Below are 25,128 nucleotides of genomic sequence, written 5' to 3'. Positions count from 1 at the left end.
CCAGACGAGCGAGGAGCTGTCCGGTCCAACTTGAAAAGTAAGACTAAGGGGGTTCCGGGGTGGGAGGGTTCGTTGGGGGGGTCCAGCAGGAGGGGTTGGGTACCCTCCTGCCGGCGATCTTAGGGGAGGCCATTGGGAGGACCGGCAGGAGGGGTTGGGTACCCTTCTGCTGCGATTGTCGGGAGGGCCGTTGGGGGGGTCTACATGAGGGGTTGGGTGCCCTCCTGCCGTGATCGCTGGGGGGAGGGGAGACTTGCAGCCGTAGCCGCGGTCACTATGCTAATCACGGCAGCATTTAAAGTACATGTCGTGTTTGTTTTTGCATTGCTAGCCCCAGGGGTGGTGGAAGATTAGTGATTGAAAAACTGTATGAAAAATAACTATTTTAAATTTAGTGATCAAAATGTGTCAGTTTTGAGAATTTTTATTAATTAATTTTTTCTCTGCGTGTTTTGTTTTTGTATAGTTATTAACTAATATTTAACTAAGTTTTAAAGAATGTTTCCTTTATACGTAAATAAAGAAAAGTGAATGGGATTGCAGTGGCGGTGACGGGGCGGTGAATGGGGTGGCAGTGGCGGTGACGGGGCGGTGAAGAGGATGGTGAGACGGGGACGGGGCGGTGACGGGGTTGGTGAGACGGGGACGGGGCGGTGACGGGGATGGTGAGACGGGGACGGGGCGGTGACGGGGAACAATTTTTTCACCGTGTCATTCTCTACTCCAGAACTTGGAGGAGGTGCTTGTACATCTTGGACTTTCAGATGAAGCGCAAGACTCCCCAGAGATTTGGTCCTTGCGGCAAGAGGAAGTACATTAATCATAAGCACCATGGCCAACCTCCTCAATCTAATCCTCAACATTTGTTCCACTTTTGCCAATTAGCTGCTGTCTTCTCTCTCGAATCACATCCCTAGATGAAATTGGTCACCAACCAGAGTTATCTGGACACCACACAGAATGAAACTAGCACATTTGAAATCAGATGATTTATGTTGGCATTGTTTAAAAACTCAAGGTTCTTTATCCCACATGATATATGAATGCTCCCTAATTTTACCTTTTTGGACTCAAATATGGACTTTTAGAAAAACTGTTTCAAACTGTACTGCAGACCTATCCTTTGATATAATTATAATGCCATCTCTTCATCCTTGCTTTATGAGAGCTCTTCATCCTTGTTCCTGTAAACCACAACTGATTAATATTCTACTGTCAGTTGGCCTACAAGTCCTACAAAACTGGAAATCCGCTTCTGGTGGAACTCAATATGTTTATACAAGCGATATAAACAGCAGGCTATGGATAAGAGACGACCCCATCTCCTTACCACAACAGGCAACATATGGACACCCATTAACGAATATATATGCTCTCTCTGATTATGTGATACCTATACTTTAACACATATATATATTCAACAATTTTATTTTTACATTCCATATTTACATAGTGCCAAATTTCTGTATACTGTTATAGTTACATGATGTTTATTCTTTCTGTTTATTCCTCATTACTCAATAAACAAATTGAACTGAAAAAAAGAAAGAACGAAAACCAATTTTGATGCTGAAGAAACTGGTTTTTTTTTAAAGTTAAACAATTACTGATTCAGTTTTGCAGGGCAAATAGCATACCTCTGTTTCACTACTGAAATCCCTAATGGCAGAGTGAGTGAAAAACAAAACTGGGATCTAAGGGCTCCTTTTATCAAGGCGCGCTACGGGGGTTAGCGCGTTCGACATTTCATCACGCGCTAACCCCCGCGGCAGCCTAAAATCCTAACGCCTCGTCAATGGAGGCGTTAGGTACTAGCGGCAGGCGGTTTAACGCGCGGTATTCCTTTGTAAAAGGACCCCTAAGTTTTGCGAGGGAAGAGGGCACTATGATAGCGTAGATAAAACGTCCTGGCTTATCACCCCCAATCGGCCCTCGGGATCATCTCAAGATCACCAGATTTGAGACAGGAGCTCGGAACCCACACCTGCCCCTAATGGGAACAGGAAGAGACAGTTACCCAACCAACAGTTGCAAAAACTGGACCTTTAGCAAAACCTCTAACGAAAGGCGACATCACCACGTTCCGTCACACTTTCTTCAAAGAGACGCGATGCACTCAATTTTATGAGCAAGTCATGAACCATGGCCGGCTGACCTTCCTAAGATGGCGGGTTCCATGTGGCTGCTGTGTCATTACGGCGACGGACGTAACAGTGCATCACGTGGTACGGCAGTGGTCGCCGGCACGCAGTTGCCCTAGCTTAGCGTGTATTTAACCTAGTATCTGTGTTATTTTTTATTTAATTTTTTTTCAGTGGGAGTTCGTTGTAGGCCAGCACCGGGGAGGAGTTCTTAGCTGTGGACAATGCTGGGCAGCGGGCGTGTGTTGGCCGCCTTACTGTGGACCGGTTCCTGCCGTCCGCTTAGCACCAGCTGGTACCCGGTGGGAGCCGCCTTCAATGCCCAAGCCGCCCAGAGAAAGCTGGTGCTGTGCAGCGGCAGCAAAGAGGTGAGAAGTGACCGAGTTGTGGTAGACAGCCATTAGGAGGCGCTATGGAGCCCACTTGACCAGCTCTGCTGTCACCTCGAATTATTCGCATCAGGCTGCAAGGTTGTTTATCTGAGATTTCACGTCTTTAATCCCCGGAAAGATTTAAAATCGCTTTCTACTTAACCATTCCCACTATTTATAACCGATTAAAATAATCGGTATCTTTGGTACTTGTGATCTGGATTAGCCATTGGAAACAGGATATTGGACTAGATGGACCATTGGTCGGACTTGGCTATCTTATGTACTCACCAAACAAAAATAAATGGGCATAGCAAGAACGAAAAAAAAAAAATATGTAAAGACTTTAGATTGTGCACATATCTGGGGCCTGGGTAAACACAATATTCTCAGGATCTTTAAAGTACCACCTTAAGACTAGAGTGTAATTTTTCTTTGGCAGCCACTGCTGGTTTTGGTATGGAGCAAGCCCCCATGTTGATCTGTTATGTCTGGCTCTTTGCCACGTCCTAGCCTCCTGGCTTACAGTTCACCTGTGGGGGCAGGATTAAGCAAAGGAGGATAGAGCAGGTCTTTGCTTCCAGGAGGGCTGCATCCACAGGGATCCAGCTTCCTTTTCTTTCAGAAGGGATGTATCTCCTAGGATCCAGCCCCCTTTGCTTCTCAGAGGGCTGCATCCACCTGGATCCGGCCCCCATTGCTTCCAAGGCCTGGGTAAACTTCTCAAAGCAACTCTAGGAAACTGCTTGCAACTCGAATAGGACTGGCCATAACATCTGAATATGCTGTTTCTTCAACATATTTAGGGAGTGGGAGTGTGGTCAACGACCACTAAAGGATCGAGAGGAGTAATGCCTTATTATCCCTTCAGTAGTCATCTTATAAGACTGGACACATTTTTGCCACTTATTCATTATGGAATAAAATCTATCCTCAAACGTTCTAGTTTGGGCCCTACACGTTTTTAATGTTCCTTTATTGAAGAAAAACATCTAACTCTTAAACCTGCTCTAGTTCTGACCAAACATGGCCAAATAAGAACCCTCAAAATTTAGATAGACAGTGGACTAAATCCATAGAAATCAATATTAAAATGCATTATCATGATATTACAAGTGTAATTTTTAAAATGCATTCTATGACTCCCAACTTATTTATTATATACAGTGGTGCCTCGCATAACGAACGCCTCGCACAACGAACGCTGCACACAACGAACTTCATGTCTTGATTCACACAACGAACTTCGTTTCACACAACGAACTTCGTTTCACACAACGAACTTCGTTTCACACAACGAAGTCGCCCGAGCTGCCGATGTATTGCATCTTTCCGCGCAGGCACTGCAGGCAGTCGTTAGTCACTGCGCTTAACTGCCCTCTCTCACTGTATACAGTCGTCCTTTTAAGATAAACTCAATATTTTTTATATATCATGGCTTCTAAAAAAAGCAGGAAGGTGATTTCTGTTGAAATGAAACGGGAAATAATTAGAAGGAGTGAATGTGGGGTAAAACAGTGTGACCTCGTCAAAGAGTTTGGCCTCAGCAAGACCACCATTTTCACCATTTTGACAAATTTATCTTTTTTTATGTCATCTTAGTATATTTTATGCTGCAGAACGAATTATTTTTTTTAACATGTATTGTTATGGGAAAACGCGTTTCACATAACGAACTTTTCGCATAACAAACTTGCTCCTGGAACGAATTAAGTTCGTTGTGTGAGGCACCACTGTAGTTTATTTTATTCCAGTGGATTGATGGGGGTGGGTTAATATGGCACTGGGGGTGGCCAACTCATCCTTTGCCTAAGGCAAATTGCCTTAAGCTGGCTTTGCTAGAACTCCCCTCAATATGAGAATTAGTACTGTATATTGAATGCCATCTTGGTGTGAGTGACCTCATTTCTGTTGTTGAAATACATATAGGGGCTTATTTCCAAAAGAAAAAGCTTTTGTAAAGCTCTACAATGTGGCAGATGGACGTTATTTTTTCCTAAACATGCAAATTGATTAAACCCATTGATCATTCTCTCTCTTTGTATTTATAAAAATATAGTTTATATACACATTAATTGAACTAGACACAAAAGAAAAATATCTAGTTCATTACACCAAGGTTAGTAACTCAAGCGGTGCGTAGTCTTCGTCATAAGGACTTAAAGATCTCAGTCTGTATACTTTGGAAGAAAGGCGGGAGAGGGGAGATATGATAGAGACAGTTAAATACCTATGCAATGTAAATGTGCATGAGCTGAGTCTCTTTCATTTGAAAGGAAACTCTGCTATGAGAGGTGATAGGCTCCGGAGCAATCTAAGGAAATACTTTTTTACAGAAAGGGCGGTAGATGCATGGAACAGTCTCCCAGAAGAGGTGATTGAGACAGAGACTGTGTCTGAATTCAAAAGGGCCTGGGACAAGCACGTGGGATCTCTCGGATAGAGAAAGAGATAATGGTTACTACGGATGGGCAGACTAGATGGTCCATTTGGCCTTTATCTGCCATCATGTTTCTATATTTCTAAGGGCGAGTCAATTTGGTTATTTAAAATCAGTTATATGCTGCTTTCTAATTAAAATCAAAATGGCTTACAATGTTACATAGTAACCATAATAGGCATCAAAATAAAATACAGTGGTGCCTCACACAACGAACTTAATCCGTTCCAGGAGCAAGTTTGTTATGTGAAACGTTCGTTGTGTGAAACGCGTTTTCCCATAAGAATACATGTAAAACAAAATAATTCGTTCTGCAGCCCTACATTTCCCTCCCTCCACCTCACCTTATATGCAGAGTTTGCCAGCTTTCTTTTTCACCCAGCCGCACGCTTTAAAAAAGCTGTGCACGCGCAGCTGCTGAAGTTGATCAATGTTCTCTTCTCCTGCAACTTCCGGTTTCCGGTTGCGTCAGAGGAGAAGATTGAACAACAGAGCATGCGCGCATGTGCTGCTCTTTGAAAGTGTGTGGCTGGCCGAAAAAGAAAGCCGGAAAACTCGGCATCTAAGGTAAGGTGGAGGGAGATGATGGAACACTGCATTCAGACAGGAGGGTGCTGCTGTTCCCGGCTTCGGCGAGAGTAGTTCCGCCCCCCCCCCGGGCCCCTCGGGCGACTTCGTTGTGTGAAACGAAGTTCGTTATAGGGAGCAAGACAAAAAGTTCGTTATGCGCAGCGTTCGCTGTACGAGGCGTCCGTTATGCGAGGCACCACTGTACAATATATGATCTATATCAGGGGTAGGCCATTCCGGTCCTCGAGAGCCACAGGCAGGTCAGGTTTCAGGATTTCCACAATGAATACATTTCCTATCAGTTTGTGTCAGTGATGCTTATTTTATCTGCCTTTAAAGAGAGACACCTCCAAGTCACACATACTGAGATCCCAGTCTGTGGATCGCAGGTTCCTCTCTGGAAGTGTACGAGTGCATCAAACAACTGAGCTGCATCCAAGAACTATGGCCTCCCCAAAATAGCATCAAATGTACAAGACCTAAGAAGGTTGAGCACACACAATGTATCTCTTTATATTTCAGGGTCTTTTTGGGGTTCCTGAACTCAGTACCCCAGAGGGATTTCACATAGCCCAGGAAAAAGCACTGAAGGAATCGGAAGTGTTGGTGGAGAAAGCATGCGGTACGTCTCCAGGAGTCCAGACAGTGCGTATCTTTGATCAGCTTTCTGATGCACTTTGCAGAGTAGCTGACCTGGTAAGCGATTCATCTGGTAAATGGTTCATCTTTGATTGCTTTCTCTTTCTTTTGATGTGGTAGGCCCAAAACTGAGCTTTAGGAAAAAGAGTAAAATGGCATGCAGAAAAAATAATGACTTACATCAGGGTAGATTTCGCTGATGCTTTAGGCCAGAGAATATTTTCACAAATGCAGTAAACTCTGCTATAACACATTCTGCAGTTTCTTACCTATAATAATAGCATAATATATCCTAATATATAATACAAATGAAAAATAAAGTTACCCAAATGTCGCTATCAATATTTACTCCCTTCCAACCCCCCACCCCCCTGGATGTGTAAAAATAAATGAACCAAAGGAAAGATATGATAAATATACAATATTATATTTTTACAAATTTAGTCAGTGGGCTCCAAACTTTATTAAAAACCTCACTAAATAAGAACATTCCCAGCAGTCTGCTCACGCGGCGGACCTCTGGTCTAAGACCAGCACCCTAACTGAGACTAGCCCTACCAGCGCACGTTCTTGTTCAACAGAAACTTGTCTAACTTTATCTTGAATCCTTGGAGGGTGTTTTCCCCTATAACAGCCTCTGGAAGAGCGTTCCAGCTTTCTACCACTCTCTGGGTGAAGAAGAACTTCCTTACGTTTGTACGAAATCTATCTCCTTTCAACTTTAGAGAATGCCCTCTTGTTCTCCCTACCTCGGAGAGGGTGAACAACCTGTCCTTATCTACTAAGTCTATCCCCTTCAGTACCTTGAATGTTTCGATCATGTCCCCTCTCAATCTCCTCTGTTCGAGGGAGAAGAGGCCCAGTTTCTCTAATCTTTCGCTGTATGGCAGCTCCTCCAGCCTCTTAACCATCTTAGTCGCTCTTCTCTGGACCCTTTCGAGTAGTACCGTGTCCTTCTTCATGTACGGCGACCAGTGCTGGACGCAGTACTCCAGGTGAGGGTGTATCATGGCCTGGTACAGCTGCATGATAACCTTCTCTGATCTGTTCGTGATCCCCTTCTTTATCATTCCTAGCATTCTGTTTGCCCTTTTTGCTGCCGCCGCACATTGTGTGGACGGCTTCATCGACTTGTTGATCAGAACTCCCAAGTCCCTTTCCTGGGAGGTCTCTCCAAGTACCACCCCGGACATCCTGTATTTGTGCATGAGAGTTTTGTTACCGACATGCATCACTTTACACTTATCCACGTTGAACCTCATCTGCCATGTCGATGCCCATTTCTCGAGCTTGATTATGTCACGTTGCAGATCTTGGCAATCCCCCTGCGTCTTTACTACTCTGAATAACTTCATATCATCCACAAATTTAATTACCTCGCTCGTCGTACCTATGTCCAGATCATTTATAAAGATGTTAAAGAGCACAGGTCCAAGCACCGAGCCCTGCGGCACCCCACTGGTGAGGCTCTTCCAGTCCGAGTATTGTCCATTTACACTCTGCGTTAATTCGTTCATATCTGTACGTAGTGCACACATTCACCCACCAAAAAGTATAATTTTTTTCTATCATGGGTTTTCCAATTACTGGTAATCAATTGAATGGCTATTCCTGTTAGGATCATAAATAGACGACTCTTATATTTATCCAGAGTGAGTTTCACATGTAAAATCGTTCCACAGATTATATATAGCCTCATATGATAGTGGAACATTTGAATCCAAAACTAGATTTATTTGTCCCCAAATTGACTTCCAAAATATATTTATAAACGGACAAAAATATAGCAGATGATCCAAAGTCTCTATATCAATATGGCAATGCCAGCCTCTATTAGACTTAGAACTATCTATTTTATTTAATCGAACTGGGGTCCAGAAAATCCTATGTAACAAAAATAACCATGTTTGTCTCATAGATGCTGACGCTGTGCACTTCAGTCTCCAAGTCCAAATTCGTGGCCAAAGAGACACAGAAATATACTGTTTTATCTCGATGCTCTGGATGTCTCTAAGACTGTTTTTAGGCTTTTTATTCAAAAATCCAGAAATCAATTTGTACCACTGGGCAGCCTGATGTCCTATTAAATCAGTTTGGTAGCAAAGGATTTGCAGGCTAAAATAAGTTTTTAAATGTTTCCATTCAGGGAACCCACTCTGAATAGCCTGCTTCAACTGCAACCTATATTGTTAAGACTTTAAAATGCCAAATGATTGTTGCAGCTGTGAAAAATCAAGCAGTTTTCCATTAGATAGAACATCATCTATTGTCCGAATACCCACATGCATCCAATTCTTCCAAACGATCCCAGCACCGCCTATTTGAATCTTGGAGTTTAACCATAAGGACTGCAAAGTAGATTTCGTTTTAGGAACATCCGTTAATTTATCAATAAATGTGATTGTTTTCCATGTGTCCAATAAAATCACATTTTCCTTAGCATAACTAGGTATTCTGATATTTAATATATGAGAAAGTTGCATCGGGGACATGATTTTTCACTCCAGATATAACCAATCTGGTTGATGTTCCAAAAGCTCAGGGAGGATCCAATACATACCTTGACGCATTATATAGGCTTGATGATACATATAAAAGTTGGGAAAATTTACCCCACGCTCCGCAATTGGTTTTTGTAGAGATACTAAAGCAATTCTTGCTTTTTTCCCTAGCCAAATAAATTTTGTCAAAATAACATTTAGCTTTTTGTAAAATGACCCCTGAAAATAAACTGGTAACATACCCATTTAGAAACGTAGACACATAGAAGATGACGGCAGATAAGGGCCATAGCCCATCAGGTATGCCCACTCTATTGACCCACCCCCAAGTCTACTATCCTAGGGATCTCACTCCTGGTGACAGATTCCCTTGGCTTAACCCTCTAAGGGATCCCACATGGGCAACCCATTTGCTCTTAAATTCTTGCACGCTGTTTGCCTCGATCACAAGCACCGGGAGCTCGTTCCAAGGATCAACCACTCTCTCGGTGAAGAAATATTTCCTGGTGTCGCCATGAAATTTTCCACCCCTGAGTTTGAGCGGATGCCCTCTTGTGGCTGAGGGTCCTTTGAGAAAGAGAATCTCTTCTTCCATCTCGATACAACCGGTAATATACTTAAACGTCTCGATCATGTCTCCTCTCTCCCTCGAGTGAGTACAGCCGCAAATTTTTCAGCCTTTCCTCGTATGATAGATCCTTGAGCCCCGAGACCATCCTGGTGGCCATCCGTTGCACCGACTCTACTCTCAGCACATCTTTTCGGTAGTGTGGCCTCCAGAATTGCACACAGTATTCCAAATGAGGTCTCACCATGGTAACATACTACAGGCAAGATCATCATTTTGACCGTTTGAACTCTCCCCCCACCAAGACAAGTGTAGAGGGTTCCATTGCTCACACATCTCTGTAACTTTTAATAATAGAGATTTTTCATTTATCTTCATCGTTTCTTCCAATGTACTTTTAATCAAAATACCTAAATGTTTAATGCCCTCATCCTTCCAGATGAAAGGAAATTCATCAAATAGCCCTTTTGTACAATGTACATTTAATGGAAGAACCTCTGATTTACTCCAGTTTATTTTGTAACCGGAGAATTTTCCAAATCTGTTAATCAGATCCAATAAACCTGGGATGGTAGCTTTAGGATTTCTCAAATGAAGCAATATATCATTTGCATATGCAGAAACTTTGTATTCCCGACCTGCATAAGGAATACCATTTATCTCCCTCGCTTGTTTGATACCCAATAACAAGGGTTCCAAAACAATATCCCTATCATCTGCGCTGGCTGACTTCTACAGGGCGTGCCTCTCGCCGCGAGAATCACATCCTATAGGCATTCAGCCGGTGTGGATGACTCTCCTCTTGGCCGCCGTCTCTCCTCCTCTCCCCACACATCACGGATCCCTCCACTGAAGCGGGTCGCAGCCAGATGGGCCTCCACGCGTGCACGTGACGTCATTGCGTTGACTCTCGCGGCACACCTGAAATCTCAGGAGGCACACAGTTTGCGATTCACTGGTCTAAATACAGTGATAGAGTTTTTTCTGTTTAATTTTATACCCTGTTGGGCTGTGTTTGGTGAAACCCCATGCTGGGCTGCCACAAATTATCCCAGCAATGTTGCATATCCACAACTGCTGTGAAATGCACTTAATTCTTAATTGAGGTGGTGACTTATTTTCTTTTCTTTTTTTTTTCCCCCTCTCTCCTATACCAGGCTGATTTTGTAAAAGTTGCCCACCCCAATCCTGCATTTCGAGAAGCGGCGGAGGATGCCTGCAGAAGTATTGGTACCATGGTTGAGAAGTAGGTTCAATAAATTTTTATTCAGTATTTTAAAAAATACAAGGAGCAATTCAAATACATAAAAGTAGTATAACATTTTGCATTAATATACAGTTAATTATAAAGGCCCATATTATTAAGAAAAGCTCAGAGTATTGGATTTGTTTGTGGTGATGTATGACAATAGAAAGTGAAATAGGACAAAGTAAAAATTGAAAGAGAGAGGAAAAAAGAAGAGAGAAAGAAAAAAAAAAAAAAAAAATTTTTAAAGAGAGGAGAAGGCAGGAGTCTCTACATAGTAGAATGTACATATGAATCTAAAAATGACCAGGGTGATTTTTTGTTTTTCCAATTCATGGATTTACGGAGTGAAATTTTATTTTCATATGCATATGATTCAAATCTGTGGTACATACATAGAGAGTTCCACCAAAAAGTATAATCTAATAACGAAGATGATTTCCAATTTTTCAGAATATGCATGAGAGCAGTCACAAACATGGTATCAATGAGTTTAGGAGGACAATTTGATTGCGCGAAACAGGGGTGTTGAGAAGTAGGTTATGTTGACTTAGATCCAGGCAGGAGTACGTTGCAGCTATTGGACGCTTAGAGAAAATTATTTTGGTTATTTGATTGTAGGTTGGTTATGCATCTTTTGTGCAGTGAACAGTATGCAAATTCCTATTTTAATAATCATTTCTCATGGACATGGATTGGGAACAACTGTTTTGCTTGTAAAACTATTAGCTTTCATTGTACTGCGTTCCCCCTGAAGCTCTAACTCAAAGATGGTCTACCTTGGTCCTCAAGGGCTATAACCTTGTCAAGTTTTCAGGATTTCCCCAATGAATGTGCATGATATCTATTTGCATGCCCTGCCTCCATTTTATACAAACAGATCTCGTGCATATTCATTGCAAAAATCCTGGAAACTTAACTGGTTGCAGCACTTGAGGTCCAAGGTTGACCACCCCTGCTCTAACCAATAAGCATTTTTTCCCCCCTTTTGTGGTAAATAAACGATAGGATGCAATGTGCTTCAGTTTGTTTCATGAGGTTTGACTGATGGTCCCAGAAGTTCTCACAGATCCAATACTCTGGAGATTATCATGGAATGTGGGGCTTGCCAAAGAGGAGAATGAAGTCTTCTTGGGTGACCATGGTAGCATTCTAAACTATAAAACAGGGATCTCAAAGTCCCTCCTTGAGGGCCTCAATCCAGTCGGGTTTTCAGGATTTCCCCAATGAATATGCATTGAAAGCAGTGCATGCATATAGATCTCATGCATATTCATTGGGGAAATCCTGAAAACCCAACTGGATTGCGGCCCTCAAGGAGGGACTTTGAGACCCCTGCTATAAAAGAATGACCTCCGTGCACACAGTTATTCCTCTCACCTTTGATTACATATATCATGGGTCCCTATTACAGGAATCCCATCTTCAGTTTATGACTCAGAATTTATATTTTGATTGTAGCTGAAATCTACCGCCTGCTCAAAAGGAGGTGATAGTTGCTAGCGCGTGCAGCAAATTAGCGTGTGCTATTCCACGCGTTAAGGCCCTAGCACGGCTTTGTAAAAGGAGCCCTTTGTTTTGGAGTGTACACTATGTAACAGTGATGTTTATGCTTTTATGATTTGCTCTGCACTTGTGGTGACCTTTTCTGTTTCTGATATTACAGGCTCAATACCAATGTGGAATTGTATCAAAGTCTAAAACAGTTGCTGTCTAATCAAGAAATTATGGATTCACTAGATCCAGAAACAAGGTATGTGCTTTTCTCTTTAGTAATACATTTGGTTTCAGTAACTGTTGGTAAACATGTTCAATAAGAAGAGAATAGCCATAATGGGTTAGACCAGGGCTGCCCAAGTCCGGTCCTCGAGATCTACTGGCAGGCCAGGTTTTCAGGATAGCCACAATGAATATGCATGAGAGAGATTTGCCTGCACTGCCTTCTTGGTATGCAAATCTCTCTCATGCATGTTCATTGTGGTTATCCTGAAAACCTGGCCTGCCAGTAGATCTCGAGGACTGGACTTGGGCAGCCCTGGGTTAGACCAATGGTCCATTTGGCTCAGCATCCTGCTTCCATCAATGACCAATCCAGGTCACTGGCAGAAACCCAAATAGTACAGAGTCAAGCCTTAAAACATCAGCCTCATATATCGTATGATTGAAAGTGAAGAAAGAAGGGGTTATCCAGATGACATAAGCAAACAATTGAAATACCAATTTTATCAGCAAATTTAAATGATATGATAACAATATAAAATATTGTTTATTTCAATAAATATTTTCTTTACATATCTATTGATATTCTCTTTATTCTCTCTAAGCAATTTAACCTGTAGTGGGCATATCATCACTATACAGACATCAATCTTCAGAACCTCTTATGATGTATACACTTCCCCCCCTCTGTATTCGCGAATTCCGTATCTACGGATTTCGTTATTTGCAATTTTTGACCAAAACATAAATTTTAATTTTGGGGGCTTTTTTTTAGCCCTGTAAGCCCCCCCCCCTTTAAGTCTTACCTGGTGGTCTAGCGGGTTTTCAGGCAGGAGCAATCTTCCCACGCTCCTGCCCCGTGTAGATCGCTCACAGGAAATGGCTCGAGAGACTAAGGGAGCTCAAGGCAGCCATTTCCTGTGAACGATCTGCACGGGACAGGAGCGTGGGAAGATCGCTCCTGCCTGAAAACCCGTTAGACCACCAGGTAAGGCTTAAGAAGGGGCTTAAAGGGCTAAATATAGGCGGGGGATAAGGGCAGAACCGGCCCAAATATTGTTCGCAGTTTCTCCATATTGGCGGGCCGGCTCTGCCCCTAACCCCTGCAAATACGGAGGGGGAAGTGTATATCATTTCAAGTTCCTGTCTTGTATATATTTTATAATCATTTGTGACCACCACCTCCTACCCTTTCCTACCTAATCTTTATGTATAACCCTTGGGTTTATTTTCCACAAAATAATAACTATAAATATCTTTTTTAAAAACATAAAGCATGTGAGCAAATATCTCTTAATGCTAATTGAAAGGCACCACTTTTCTTAAGTTTGTGGTGGATCCTCCCACCATCAACATTGACAATGACTCCTGACGCCCTCTCTATATAAGGACGTTTCAACCCAAACGGGTCTTCTTCAGGGGATAGTAAACATAAGCTGCCTTTCTAGTGCTTTTGCAAAGTGATTGAATTCATTTCGGTGTATAACCGCTTGTTTTGATCTGTGTCACAACTGCTGGATGAGCAGTGTAGCGTCTGACAATACTGGCATTTAGCTCAAAGATATTCACAAAGGGAGTTACCGTTCGTCGGGTGAGTCTTTATCGTCCTTCTCCTCTACTGCCAACTCCGTCTCTTCTACCTTGCTGTACCATAGGCCTGGAACAACTTGCCTGATTCAGTGTGTTGAGCCTCGTATCTGGTAGTCTTCAAGTCCAGGCTGAAAACCCACTTTGTTGAAGCTGCGTTTAAGTCCTACCTTGCCAACTTGTAAAGCACCCTTATCTGTTGTCATTTCCTCTTGCTACCCTACCCCCTCCACCTCTTAAGTTCCTTCTAATTCCTACCTAAGGCCCAAATTCACTAAGCAAACCGATCGTGTAATGATCCGTTTGCGAGCCCTTTGCGACCCAATTTTTCCCCAGCACGATTCATAAACCTGTGTAGTGACCCTCTTCCCCCAGGCCCGGGGCGCCTCAGCCAATCAGGACCTTAGGCCCCTCCCCACGCATCAGATGATGCATCAGGGCGTGGCCTAAGGCCACACTCGTCGGTGGAGGAGGCGTGGAGCAGGAGGGACTGAGAACCCCTCCTGCTCCCAACAATATTAAGATAGGGGGAGGGATGGGCCTTGCCCGGCCATCCTGCCGGCCTGGAGCAGGAGGGAATGAGCACCCCTCCTGCTCCCAACGATTCTTAAAGGTAGGGGTTGAGCGGGTGGCCCTGGCCTTCCGTCTGTCCTGCCGGCCTAGCGGGGCCACGTTTGAGGGGGACATTTTACAGGAGTTTGGGGAGGGAGAAAGCAGTTCCAGGGGGGGCTTTATTTATTTATTTTTTTTAACGAGCAGATATTTTGCGTATGTAAAACACGCAAAATATCTGCCTGATTAAAAAAAAAAATTACAAGCCCTGATAGCAGTGACAGGAGGCTGCTTCTCCTGTCACTACTGTCAGGGGCTGCGCATGAGCGGGGATCGCACATTTGTGATCCCTGCTTGCAAATGGAGGCGTTCCTCCGATCGTCCCCATTTGAATATGACTGATTTGTGAATCAGTCGGACCTGCCCAAATCGGAAATGGATTGTTCCGATTCGGGCAGGTTAGTGAATCTAGCCCTAAGTATCATGTATAAATTCACCTTTGTTCTCTAGGTCTGTCATAATTAGATTGTAAGCTCTTTCAAGCTTGCGTGTTTAATGTACAGCACTGCATATATCTGGTAGCACTTTAGAAATAATAAATAGTAGTATTATGGAGGCTGATTTGTAGAGACAAAAGGGGCCCTTTACTAGACTTTAAAACATGTATAAAATAGGACACACAGCTTTTAGCATATGCTAAGCTTTAGTTAAAGGTCCCCAAAGTGACTACTACAGAATATGACATCTGGAAATAACAGGCTGGCTATTATCCAGTATTCAAAAAAATAGAGCAAAGACACCCAGACTTAACTAATTAATCACAGGCAAAAATAAGAGTGTCAAGCCTCAATTTGGGGGGTTCCCAAACAAGGTACGATCTAGCTAACAATAGGACCTCAAAATCCAAAAGGTAGACTCCCAAAGTACTAAGACTTGGAAAAGGGAGATAATAAACCATCCCAGGTCCTGCTCTGGAAAAAGAACCCGAGAAAAAAAACTCCCTAGACGGGGAGAAAAACTCTCTAGGCTCAAAAAAACCAAGCTTAAATATTAAAGCTTAAATTGTTTAAGGAACACCCAGCAATGAGGGAGAGTGAAAATCAAGAGGTAGGTCACAAAACCAGGGCAGCAGACTTTCAAATGGCATTTTACATTAAGAATACTGACAAGCACTGAAAAAAAAAAAATCAAACTTAGCTTTCACTGCGTGTTCAAATTGCTGTCACTGTCCTCTGCAGTGCAATATAGATGCCTCTTCACCACAGTCCAAGCACAATGAAAAATCCAAGTTCCGCCATAGGCTGCCAGCTCCCGGGTGAACTTCAATCAACAAGAGAAATCTTGTTCCGCATTCCAATTGCTGCGTCAGGATGAACGAGCCTCTCCATGGGCCGGTTGCATGCAGTCGCTACACGCGCCTGACCCTTCCTTGCGGCGGCTTCGGCGGGAAGCTGGGAGAGAACCGAGTCTCTGCGATCGACCTGTAGATCCGCAATCGACGTTTTGGGCACCCCTGTTATTGGTCAATGTGAGCCTTAAAAAGTAGCATATCAGCAACAGGAAGAGGTGGCCAGAGATCATTGACCAAGTTGGAAGGAGGGCGAAACGGGACATATTGTTTCACAAACTCTGTGTATTTCTTGGTTTGGCTTCATAGTGTTCCCCGTGTTTAATTGCTAAATCCTTGCTCCCCTCTTGGTAAAACTTTGCAACCATATCCCATATCTCAACTTGACTTCCTGAGCTGGATGCTTATTCCTGGGCCACTGGAGCAATATCATGTAGGCAGTCCAAACATAGGGCTCCTTTTACGTAGGCGTGTTAGGGCCTTAACGCGCGGAATAGCGTGCGTTAAAATGCCCCGCGCGCTAGCCGCTATGCCTTCTCTTGAGCAGGCGGTAGTTTTTCAGCTAGCGCGCGCTATAATCCGGTGCATGCGCTAAAAATGCTACCACGTCTTCGTAAAAGGAGCCTATAGTAGCTTAGTATGTGTGCATGCTTCTATGCTCTGGGCTGCAGGAATATGTGTTTGCCAATAAACACGTTAGCTCTGAGGTTTCAAACTGTGATCCTTGCTGGGCTTCAAGAGCTCTATTAGTAAAGGTAGGGGAGGGTCATTAGAGTGGGCAGACTAGATGGGCCGTGGCCCTTATCTGCCGTCTATTTCTATGTTTCTATATTTTCCATTGCGAACACTGCACATAATAATAATTTCAGTCATCCACAAAATTAAAGAAAAATATCTAAAGATCTAATAGACTTATTTGAAGTGTGCCATAATCACTTCCCCATAGGAGCCTCTTTTATTTATGGTCATGATGAAATATCACACAAAAGACAGTGGGAACGGACAGTGAACACTCCACGGAGGATCACTGATGCTAAAAGGTCTTGTTTATTTCAATAAAGGACACACACAAACTGTGGACCCGACATAGCACTGTGTTTCGGCGACTAGAAACGCCTGCATCAGGGGTCATTGTAGTGTTGTAATCCACAGGTAACAAGTCCTTTGTTAATACAAGGCTGGGCCAGTCAAACACACACAAAAAAGTCCTCGTATTAACAAAGGACTTGTTACCTGTGGATTACAACACTACAGTGACCCCTGATGCAGGCATTTCTAGTCGCCGAAACACAGTGCTGTGTCGGGTCCACAGTTTGTGTGTGTCCTTTATTGAAATAAACAAGACCTTTTAACATCAGTGATCCTCCGTGGAGTGTTCATTGTCCGTTCCCACTGTCTTTTGCGTAATTTTGAACCCATGTGGGTTTTTTTGTCCTGTTGGACTTTTGCTGTTTGTCATGATGAAATATCTCCAAGTCACTTCAAAAGGTATCAAAAGAAATCAAGAGCTTCCCCTACATGGATCCACATTTCACCTAATCTTTAGGGGGGATCTATGAATCAACAATAATATGTAAAAAAAGAAAATGCTGCTGATACAAGAAAAAAATAGTGGTTTATTAGATAAACCCAGGAAAAGCATCACATAATATGCTGTCAACCCTCCTCTTGACTGCTTAGGATTCTTCTCTCTTGTCTTACTTTTAATTTTTTCCCACGCTGACTTCTGGTGCAGGTGATCAAGGCCACCAGCGTGCTCGACTTTAAGAATAAATGGGACACCCACGTGGGATCCCTTCGAGGGTCGAATTAAGGAACCAGGTCACTAGCACTCAGACTTAATGGGGTGGGTCAATAGAGTGGGCAGACTTGATGGGCTGTGGCCCTTTTCTGCCGTCATCTTTCTATGTTTCTAACTCCTCAAGACAAATTTATGTATTTGGTTCATTTACAGAATATGCCTACCATGAAAACACTAGGGCCCTCGTTTACTAAGCCACGGTAGAGATTTCTACCGCGGCCTGGAACCCTAAAGGCTCCGACGCTCATAGGAATTCTATGAGTGCCAGAGCATTTAATGCTCCAGGCAGCGGTAGAATCCTCGACTGCAGCTCGGTGTAAAAAGGGAGGTAGAGGTTTTTGTATCCTAAAGGGCTGGAAAATAAACACCTAAATTTCAAATTTATAAACACCTAATTGCAATATAGTAATCTTAAACATACTCTTGATGCCACCTTTCATTTTCTTTCTTTTAGAAGAGTAGCTGAACTTTTTCTGTTCGACTTTGAAATCAGTGGAATTCATTTGGATGAAGAAAAGGTAATGTTTTCCTCTAATCCAGTGTAAGCGGTGGCATCAGGTTTTAGGTTTCCATTTCTGAATACAATTCAAACTCCTCTTACTGACCTAGAAATGCACTCACTTAGCTGCCCCTCACTATCTCCCTTCGCTTATATCCCCCTGTGTCCCCCCCCCCCCTGTGAGCTCCACGCAGAAAAAGATAATGGTTACTGCGGATGGGCAGTCTAGATGGGCCATTTGGCCTTTATCTGCCATCATATTTCTATGTTTCTAAGTCCCTCCTATCTGTGCCCTTCTCTTCAACTACCAACTCCAGATTCCGTCCCTTCTACCTTGCTGCACCGTATGCTTGGAACAAGCTGCCCAAATCCCTACGGCAGGCTCCGTCTGGCAGTGTTCAAGGCCCAGTTAAAAGTTCACCTCTTCAAGAGTGCTTTTGACTCCTAACGCCTCTCACCTTGGGTTCTGCATCCCCAACCCTATATGTCATGTCATGTCTGTCTGTCTGTCTAAGTTAGATTGTAAGCTGTTCTGAGCAGAGACAGTCTATAAATGTCAAAATGTACAGTGCTGTGTATGCCTTTCAGTGCTATATAAGTGATAAGTAGTGATAGTAGGTTAAACTCACCCTTTTTTTAAACTGAAAATAAATGTTGCTCCACAAATTCTTTTTGTGGTAGATTTTGGTGATCAGAAACAGCGTCTTATCCCCTACAGTAATTCACATATCATGTGTGACAGAATTTAAGTGGTGTGACAAATTATCTTTATAACGGATACGTTGATTCCTAAACAGACTTGTCACCTTATGTGCTCACAGAATAAATCACGTGGTTACACAGCGGGGTTGTACATTCAGTAGCAGCTTGACCAGGCAGGAGCAGCTCTAACCTGGTAAGCTCCTGTCGATGGGGTCCAGCACAGATATTAAGAGCCATAAATTGAGTTGACTCATGGCGGCCATGAATTATATTCAGTCTTCAGTCAGGCATCTAATCATTGAGAGAATGGCTTCCTTAGCTGCTGTTGTATTGATCCATTACATTGCTGGTCTTCCTCTTTTGCGTTGATCTTCATGCTTGCCAAGCATGTTATGTTTCTCTTATGATCTTTTTCTTTGCATGGTGTGCTTGAATTATGAATGTCAAATTCTTGTCATTTGATCTTTCATGGAAAGCTTAGGTTTGATCTCCTTCAGAATTGATTGATTTGTTCTTCAGGCAGTCAAGGGTATATTCTTCTCCAGCACCATAATTTGAAGGCACTTATTGTCTTCCTGTCCGACTTTCATATCCATATGACTATTGAAACTACCATAGCTTGGACAATTAGAATCTTGTCTAAGTCCTTTGCAGCTGTTCAGCCAACAGTAATAAATTGATGGATTTCTTGACTGCTTGTTTTCTTATTATTGATCCAAACAGGATGAAGTTGTCTACTGATCAGGGGGGGGAGGGTATGATTGAGGTTTATAAAATCCTGAGTGGTGTAGAGCAGGTAATAGTGAATCGATTTGTTTTTGCTGTTTCAAAAATTACAAAGGCTAGGAGACACTCAATGAAGTTACATAGAAATACTTAAACAAATAGGAGGAAATATTTTTTCACTCAACTAATAGTTAAGCTCTAGAACTCATTGCCAGAGGATGTGGTTACAGCAGTTAGCACAGCTGGGTTTAAGAAAGATTTGAGCAAGTTTCTGGAGGAAAAGTTCATAGTCTGTTATTGAGACAGACATGGGGGAAGCCACTGCATGCCCTGGAATTAGTGGCATGGAATGTTGCTACTATTTGGGTTTCTGCCAGTTACTTGTGACCTGGATTGGCCACTGTCGGAAACAGGATACTGGGCTGGATGGACCACTGGTCTGATTTCAGTATGTTCCTACCAATTGTCAGGATCTCTCTTCTTCACATTAAGGTGTAGGTCCATTTTGAGAATGTGTTCCTTGATCCTGATCAGATGTTTTGGATAATCTTCACGTTCAACTAGTATCATGGTATCATCAGCATAGTGAAGGTTATTGATTCTTCCACCAATTTTCATACCTAGGGTTTCGTCATACACTAAACTAAACTAAGCCTTAAGTTTATATACCGCATCATCTCCACGGAAGTGGAGCTCGACACGGTTTACAAAGCTTAAAAATATAGTAAGAGAGGGGAGAGAGGGTTTACAAAAGCCTATAAAAAGAGGGGATGTAAACAGGAGAAGAGATGTTATATGCTAGAGAAAAGCCAGGTTTTCAGTTGTTTTCGGAATAGTTGGAGGGAGCCCGGGTTCCGCAGCGGGACAGTGAGGTCGTTCCAGAGGCCGGTGATTTTGGAGAGGAGGGATCTTCCCAGTTTACCTGCATGGAGGATGCCGTGTAGAGAGGGGAAAGATAGTTTATGTCTGTGGGCTGATCTGGTGGTAGCAGGCGTCAGGGCGAGGAAGGATAGAGGGATTAGGGGCGGAAGGATGCCGTGAATGATCTTGAAAGCTAGGCAGGAGCATTTGAAATGAATTCTGGAAAGTACTGGGAGACAGTGAAGATTGGTAAGTAGTGGGGAGACGTGGTCAGATTTGTGTTTAGCAAAAATCAGCTTGGCCGCAGTATTCTGGATAAGCTGGAGTCTGCGAAGACTTTTTTTTGTTAGGCCTAAATAGATGGCATTACAGTAATTGAGTTTGATTTTGCTTCTCTGGTGAATTGTTTGGCATAGCGATTGTATTACTATTTAAAAAGGCAATAAAAGGCCTTCGGTCACTGTCCTCACTGGGAAGAATACCAGGAGATCAAAATAGTATACAAATTAAGTTTTATTACATAAATATAGTATTTCTAGCCATAATCATTGATTAAGTACAGAGTTTGAATCAATACGTTACCGGTTATTGCATCATCACTCCGTCGGGGGACCACGATCAGGAGGCTTACTCAAAATATCATCACACAGCTCGTCAGCAGTGGAAAAGTCCCTGCCTTATTCTAGGGGAAGCAATATTTATATCCTCTTGAGCTAACTGAATGCCGGGGTGATGTTTACCAATCAGTATGTGTTAGAAACTCCTAGCCTGCCTCGTGAGCTGACTACCCATCCCCTCCTTGTGGATTGAGTTAACTGAATGCCGGGGGGGATGTTTACCAATCAGTATGTGTTAGAAACTCCTAACCTGTCTGACTACACATCCCCTCCTTGTGGATTGAGTTAACTGAATGCCGGGGGGATGTTTACCAATCAGTATGTGTTAGAAACTCCTAGCCTGCCTCGTGAGCTGACTACCCATCCCCTCCTTGTGGATTGAGTTAACTGAATGCCGGGGGGATGTTTACCAATCAGTATGTGTTAGAAACTCCTAACCTGTCTGACTACACATCCCCTCCTTGTGGATTGAGTTAACTGAATGCCGGGGGGATGTTTACCAATCAGTATGTGTTAGAAACTCCTAGCCTGCCTCGTGATTACGACTTGTTTTCATAGTACCTGTTCTTTTAACGTCTGCCCCGGATCCAAGGCAGTGTCATTCAATATTAATAATTCTCTCATACCATCCGTTTCACATTTGTATCACAGCGATTGAGCAGGTAAGGAGAGAGAATGCAGCCTTGTCATAGATCTTTGCTGATTTTTAAATCATTACGTTTCTCCTTCTTCCTTTTGAACTGTTGCTTCTTGATCAATTTAAAGGGAGCTCTTATGCACAGTTTGGTGTTCTGGTATAATCCATGTTGCTTACTGTGGCCAGGGCTGGATTTTCCTATAGGCTAACTAGGCTTCAGCCTAGGGCCTCAAGATCAAGAGGGGCCTACATTCAAATTGTTAGCAAAATTAAAATTACACTATTCTAAAAACAGTGAACATTAAAACACAGAACTATATATGGTGCTGAGAATAAATGTCCAAATAAGTATTCTCGACTTTTTTTTAATTTATATATCACAGTAATGATGTATTTTATTATCTCTCATGTAATTTGCAAACTTAAAAATGGGAGGTGAAAGGGCCTCATAAGTGGAATAGCCTAGGGCCTCTTTTCATCTAAATCCGGCCCTGACTGTGGCCCATAGTTTTTCATGTATTATATAGTCAAAGGCCTAGATATAGTCATTGGAGCACAGGTAGATATTTATTTGTTTAATTATTTTTAAAATTTTCTATACCGTTTAAAACTAAACGGTTTACATACTTTACCTACATAGAGTTATAAAAAACATAATTAGACAAACAAATAATCCTCAGAGAACATATTTTCAAAATAGCACCAAAGGGCTCCTTTTATCAAGGTGCGCTACGGGGGTTAGCGCATCGGACATTTCATCACGTGCTATCCCCCGCGGCAAGCCCAAAAACGAATGCCTCGTCAATGGAGGCGTTAGCGACTAGCGCGGCAAGTGTTTGAACGCGTTAATCGCCTACCGCACCTTGATAAAAGGAGCCCAAAGTCTTATACAAAGGGTCATGAATGATTCATCAGCAACACTAAAAAAAAAAAATTGACTAAAAGAAGGTGTCTACAAATACAGTAAAACCTTGGTTTGCGAGCATAATTCGTTCCAGAAGCATGCTTGTAATTCAAAGCACTTGTATATCAAAGCAAATTTCCCCATAGGAAATAATGGAAACGCAGACGATTCGTTCCACAACCCAAAAACTTTAATATAAAATACTATATGTACTGTACTTGTATTGCAAGACCTCGTTCATTTAGAATAGTCACTAAACTCCTGCAGTGTCAGAGAGAGAACCATTGGCTCAGTTGTGATGATGTGACACATTATAAACTGTATGTACTCATATTGCAAGACCTCGCTCGTTTAGAACAGTCACTACACTCTTGCGGCGTCAGAGAGAGAACCATCAGCTCAGTTGTGATGATGTGACGCGTGTATACTGTACGTACTCGTATTGCAAGACTTTGCTCGTTTTGAACAGTCATTACACTCTCGGAACGTCAGAGAGAGAAGAACCATCGGCTCAGTTGTGATGATGTGACACGTGTATACTGTACGTACTCGTATTGCAAGACTTTGCTCGTTTAGAACAGTCACTACACTCCCGCAGCGTCAGAGAGAGAAGAACCATCAGCTCAGTTGTGATGTGTATATACTGTATGTACTTGTATTGCAAGACATTGCTTGTATATCAAGTTAAAATTTAATAAAATGTTTTGCTTGTCTTGCAAAACACTTGCAAACCAAGTTACTTGCAATCCAAGGTTTTACTGTAATTGCGTTTTGAGTAATTTTCTTTTGGTATTATTATTATTATTTTTTTTTTTACATTTTAAGGATCCATCTCGCATCCATGGTGATATCTCTTGTTCTTCATCCTTTCCTGAATCCTGGTTTTACTTCAGGCAATTCTTGTTTCAGATTTGGTTGTAGTCTCCACTGAATGATCTTATGATCATTTCCACAGTGAATCAAATCTCCTTTCTTCAGTACTGGTATGAACACAGGTCTTTTTCCAATCAGTAGGCCATGATGTTGTCTTCCAAATCTTCTGGCAAAGTCTTGTAACAACTGCATCCGACTGTTGTAATACTTCAGTGGGAATTCCATTGTTGTCTGGTGCTTTCTTTGATAAAGCTTTTAATGCTGCGTCAACTTTTTCTTTCATTACCAATGCTTCCTGGTAGCCTTATTTTATTTCTTCATCTTCATACAAGTGCCCTGGGAGCAATGCTGCATTTGCTTCAGGATCCTGTTAAAGACTCCAAAGCTGCTCACTGCCTTCTGTATTCCTTCCAGAGCTGCTGTAGTTGTTGTCTTCCCATAGAGCAGGTGGTACAATTTGCAGCAGACAAGCACGAGTAGGCCGTTCTATGCTGTACTGAAATGCTGGTTCTGGATGCACCTCCTGTCTCTGCTTGGTCTTATTTGCTCCTGATCACCTGCCGTGGTTAGCTGTGGTGGGTCCTTCCTTTATTGACTTAAAGCTCACCTCCTCCTACCTGTCCTCCTGTTCTCTCACCCCTCCTTATGTCTTGTTTCATTATTTTGCATGCTCCTCTGACCATCCCTTTTCTCACCATGCTCCTCTTGCATTCATCTTGCCCTCTGTGGTTTCATACCCCTTTCTCCCTCACTGTCTGTCCCCTCCTTCTACTTTCCTCCACTCATTCACCATACTTCTAGCCTCTCATCCCCCACTCACCATCTTGTCACTCTCATACACTGCACCTCTGTGCTTCATTCTCATATCACTCATGAACCCACTCCTCTTTCAGGAGCCCAGGCAAATAATACAAAACTGACCAGGGACAAACCACCAAACCCTAGCGCTAAGGATTTAAACCAAATACAAGACCAGTAAATTTGGGTTTCAAGAAGATCAAAAAGTACAGTAGACAAAGCACTTAATTATCTCCTATCGACACCCTTCCACATCTCTCCCACCCCCTCGAGAGAAATCTCACCCTCCAATGTCTAGTTTAGCCCTGGTTCTTTAACACAGCAATGGTAAAGGGCTGCTGTGGAAAACTGCTTTTTGTTTGGCCTTGCCAGGACCAAAGGGCATGATCAATTTGAAAAGTCTCATATCCTAGCCTTTTTCTGTGTATCCAGACCAAAAAAAAGAGCATAGTGCAGATTTTTATCATAGAAATTCAACTAATACTTCCATTTTAATAGTTTATTGTACATCTATGAATTCTGAATATTTATTAATTTATCATGTAGGAAATTAAGTTAACTTTTAACATTGAAGTTAAAAATAAATCGATGTTAAAAGTCTGATTTTAATAAAGTCGTAGTTCATCAGCCCATGAATATGGTGTTTTCCATAGACAGACAGGTAGTTTTTAATTGTTCAATTTGTTACCATCGGGTGGCAGTAAATGCACAGGCTGGCTTTTCATAAGGACAAGTGAGTGACCTTGTACTGCGCAGCAAAAGAAATGGTCTGGGGACAGACGAGCTTTCGGATTACATTCAGGGTTAGAATTATAAGGAAAAATAAAACGACAGCAGCCAGTTGGTGTTTTGTTGAATTGAAGTAGCCAGGCCAAGGGTATCAGACACTCCAGGTAAACTTTCAGCCATGCCCCCTCTCCTTTCCCTTAGTTTGGCATCTCCCCTTCGCCTCTACTCACCCCTAGTTAGCCAGATTCTCATCTCATCTCCCCCCCTCCCCCCCGCCCTAGCCCCACTCCATATCCAGC

General features: G+C 42.6%; 1 protein-coding gene across 3 annotated transcripts in view; it reads left to right on the top strand.

The window, feature by feature from the left end:
- Window positions 1–1,921: 1,921 nt before the first annotated feature.
- Window positions 1,922–25,128, top strand: part of MIPEP (mitochondrial intermediate peptidase) — a 190,942-nt gene continuing 167,735 nt past the window's right edge. For 2 of the 3 annotated variants that reach the window (XM_033949152.1, XM_033949150.1), the window contains exons 1-5: window positions 2,232–2,509; window positions 6,045–6,218; window positions 10,388–10,476; window positions 12,143–12,229; window positions 17,938–18,001. In XM_033949152.1, coding sequence (XP_033805043.1) covers window positions 2,366–2,509; window positions 6,045–6,218; window positions 10,388–10,476; window positions 12,143–12,229; window positions 17,938–18,001 — 558 coding nt within the window. In that variant the 5' untranslated portion in view covers window positions 2,232–2,365. The other variant, XM_033949151.1, reaches the window with a different exon arrangement.

The sequence above is a fragment of the Geotrypetes seraphini genome, chromosome 6 (genome assembly GCF_902459505.1).
Source record: "Geotrypetes seraphini chromosome 6, aGeoSer1.1, whole genome shotgun sequence".
NCBI classification, from domain to species: domain Eukaryota; kingdom Metazoa; phylum Chordata; class Amphibia; order Gymnophiona; family Dermophiidae; genus Geotrypetes; species Geotrypetes seraphini.
This window is presented reverse-complemented; position numbering and strand designations above follow the sequence as displayed.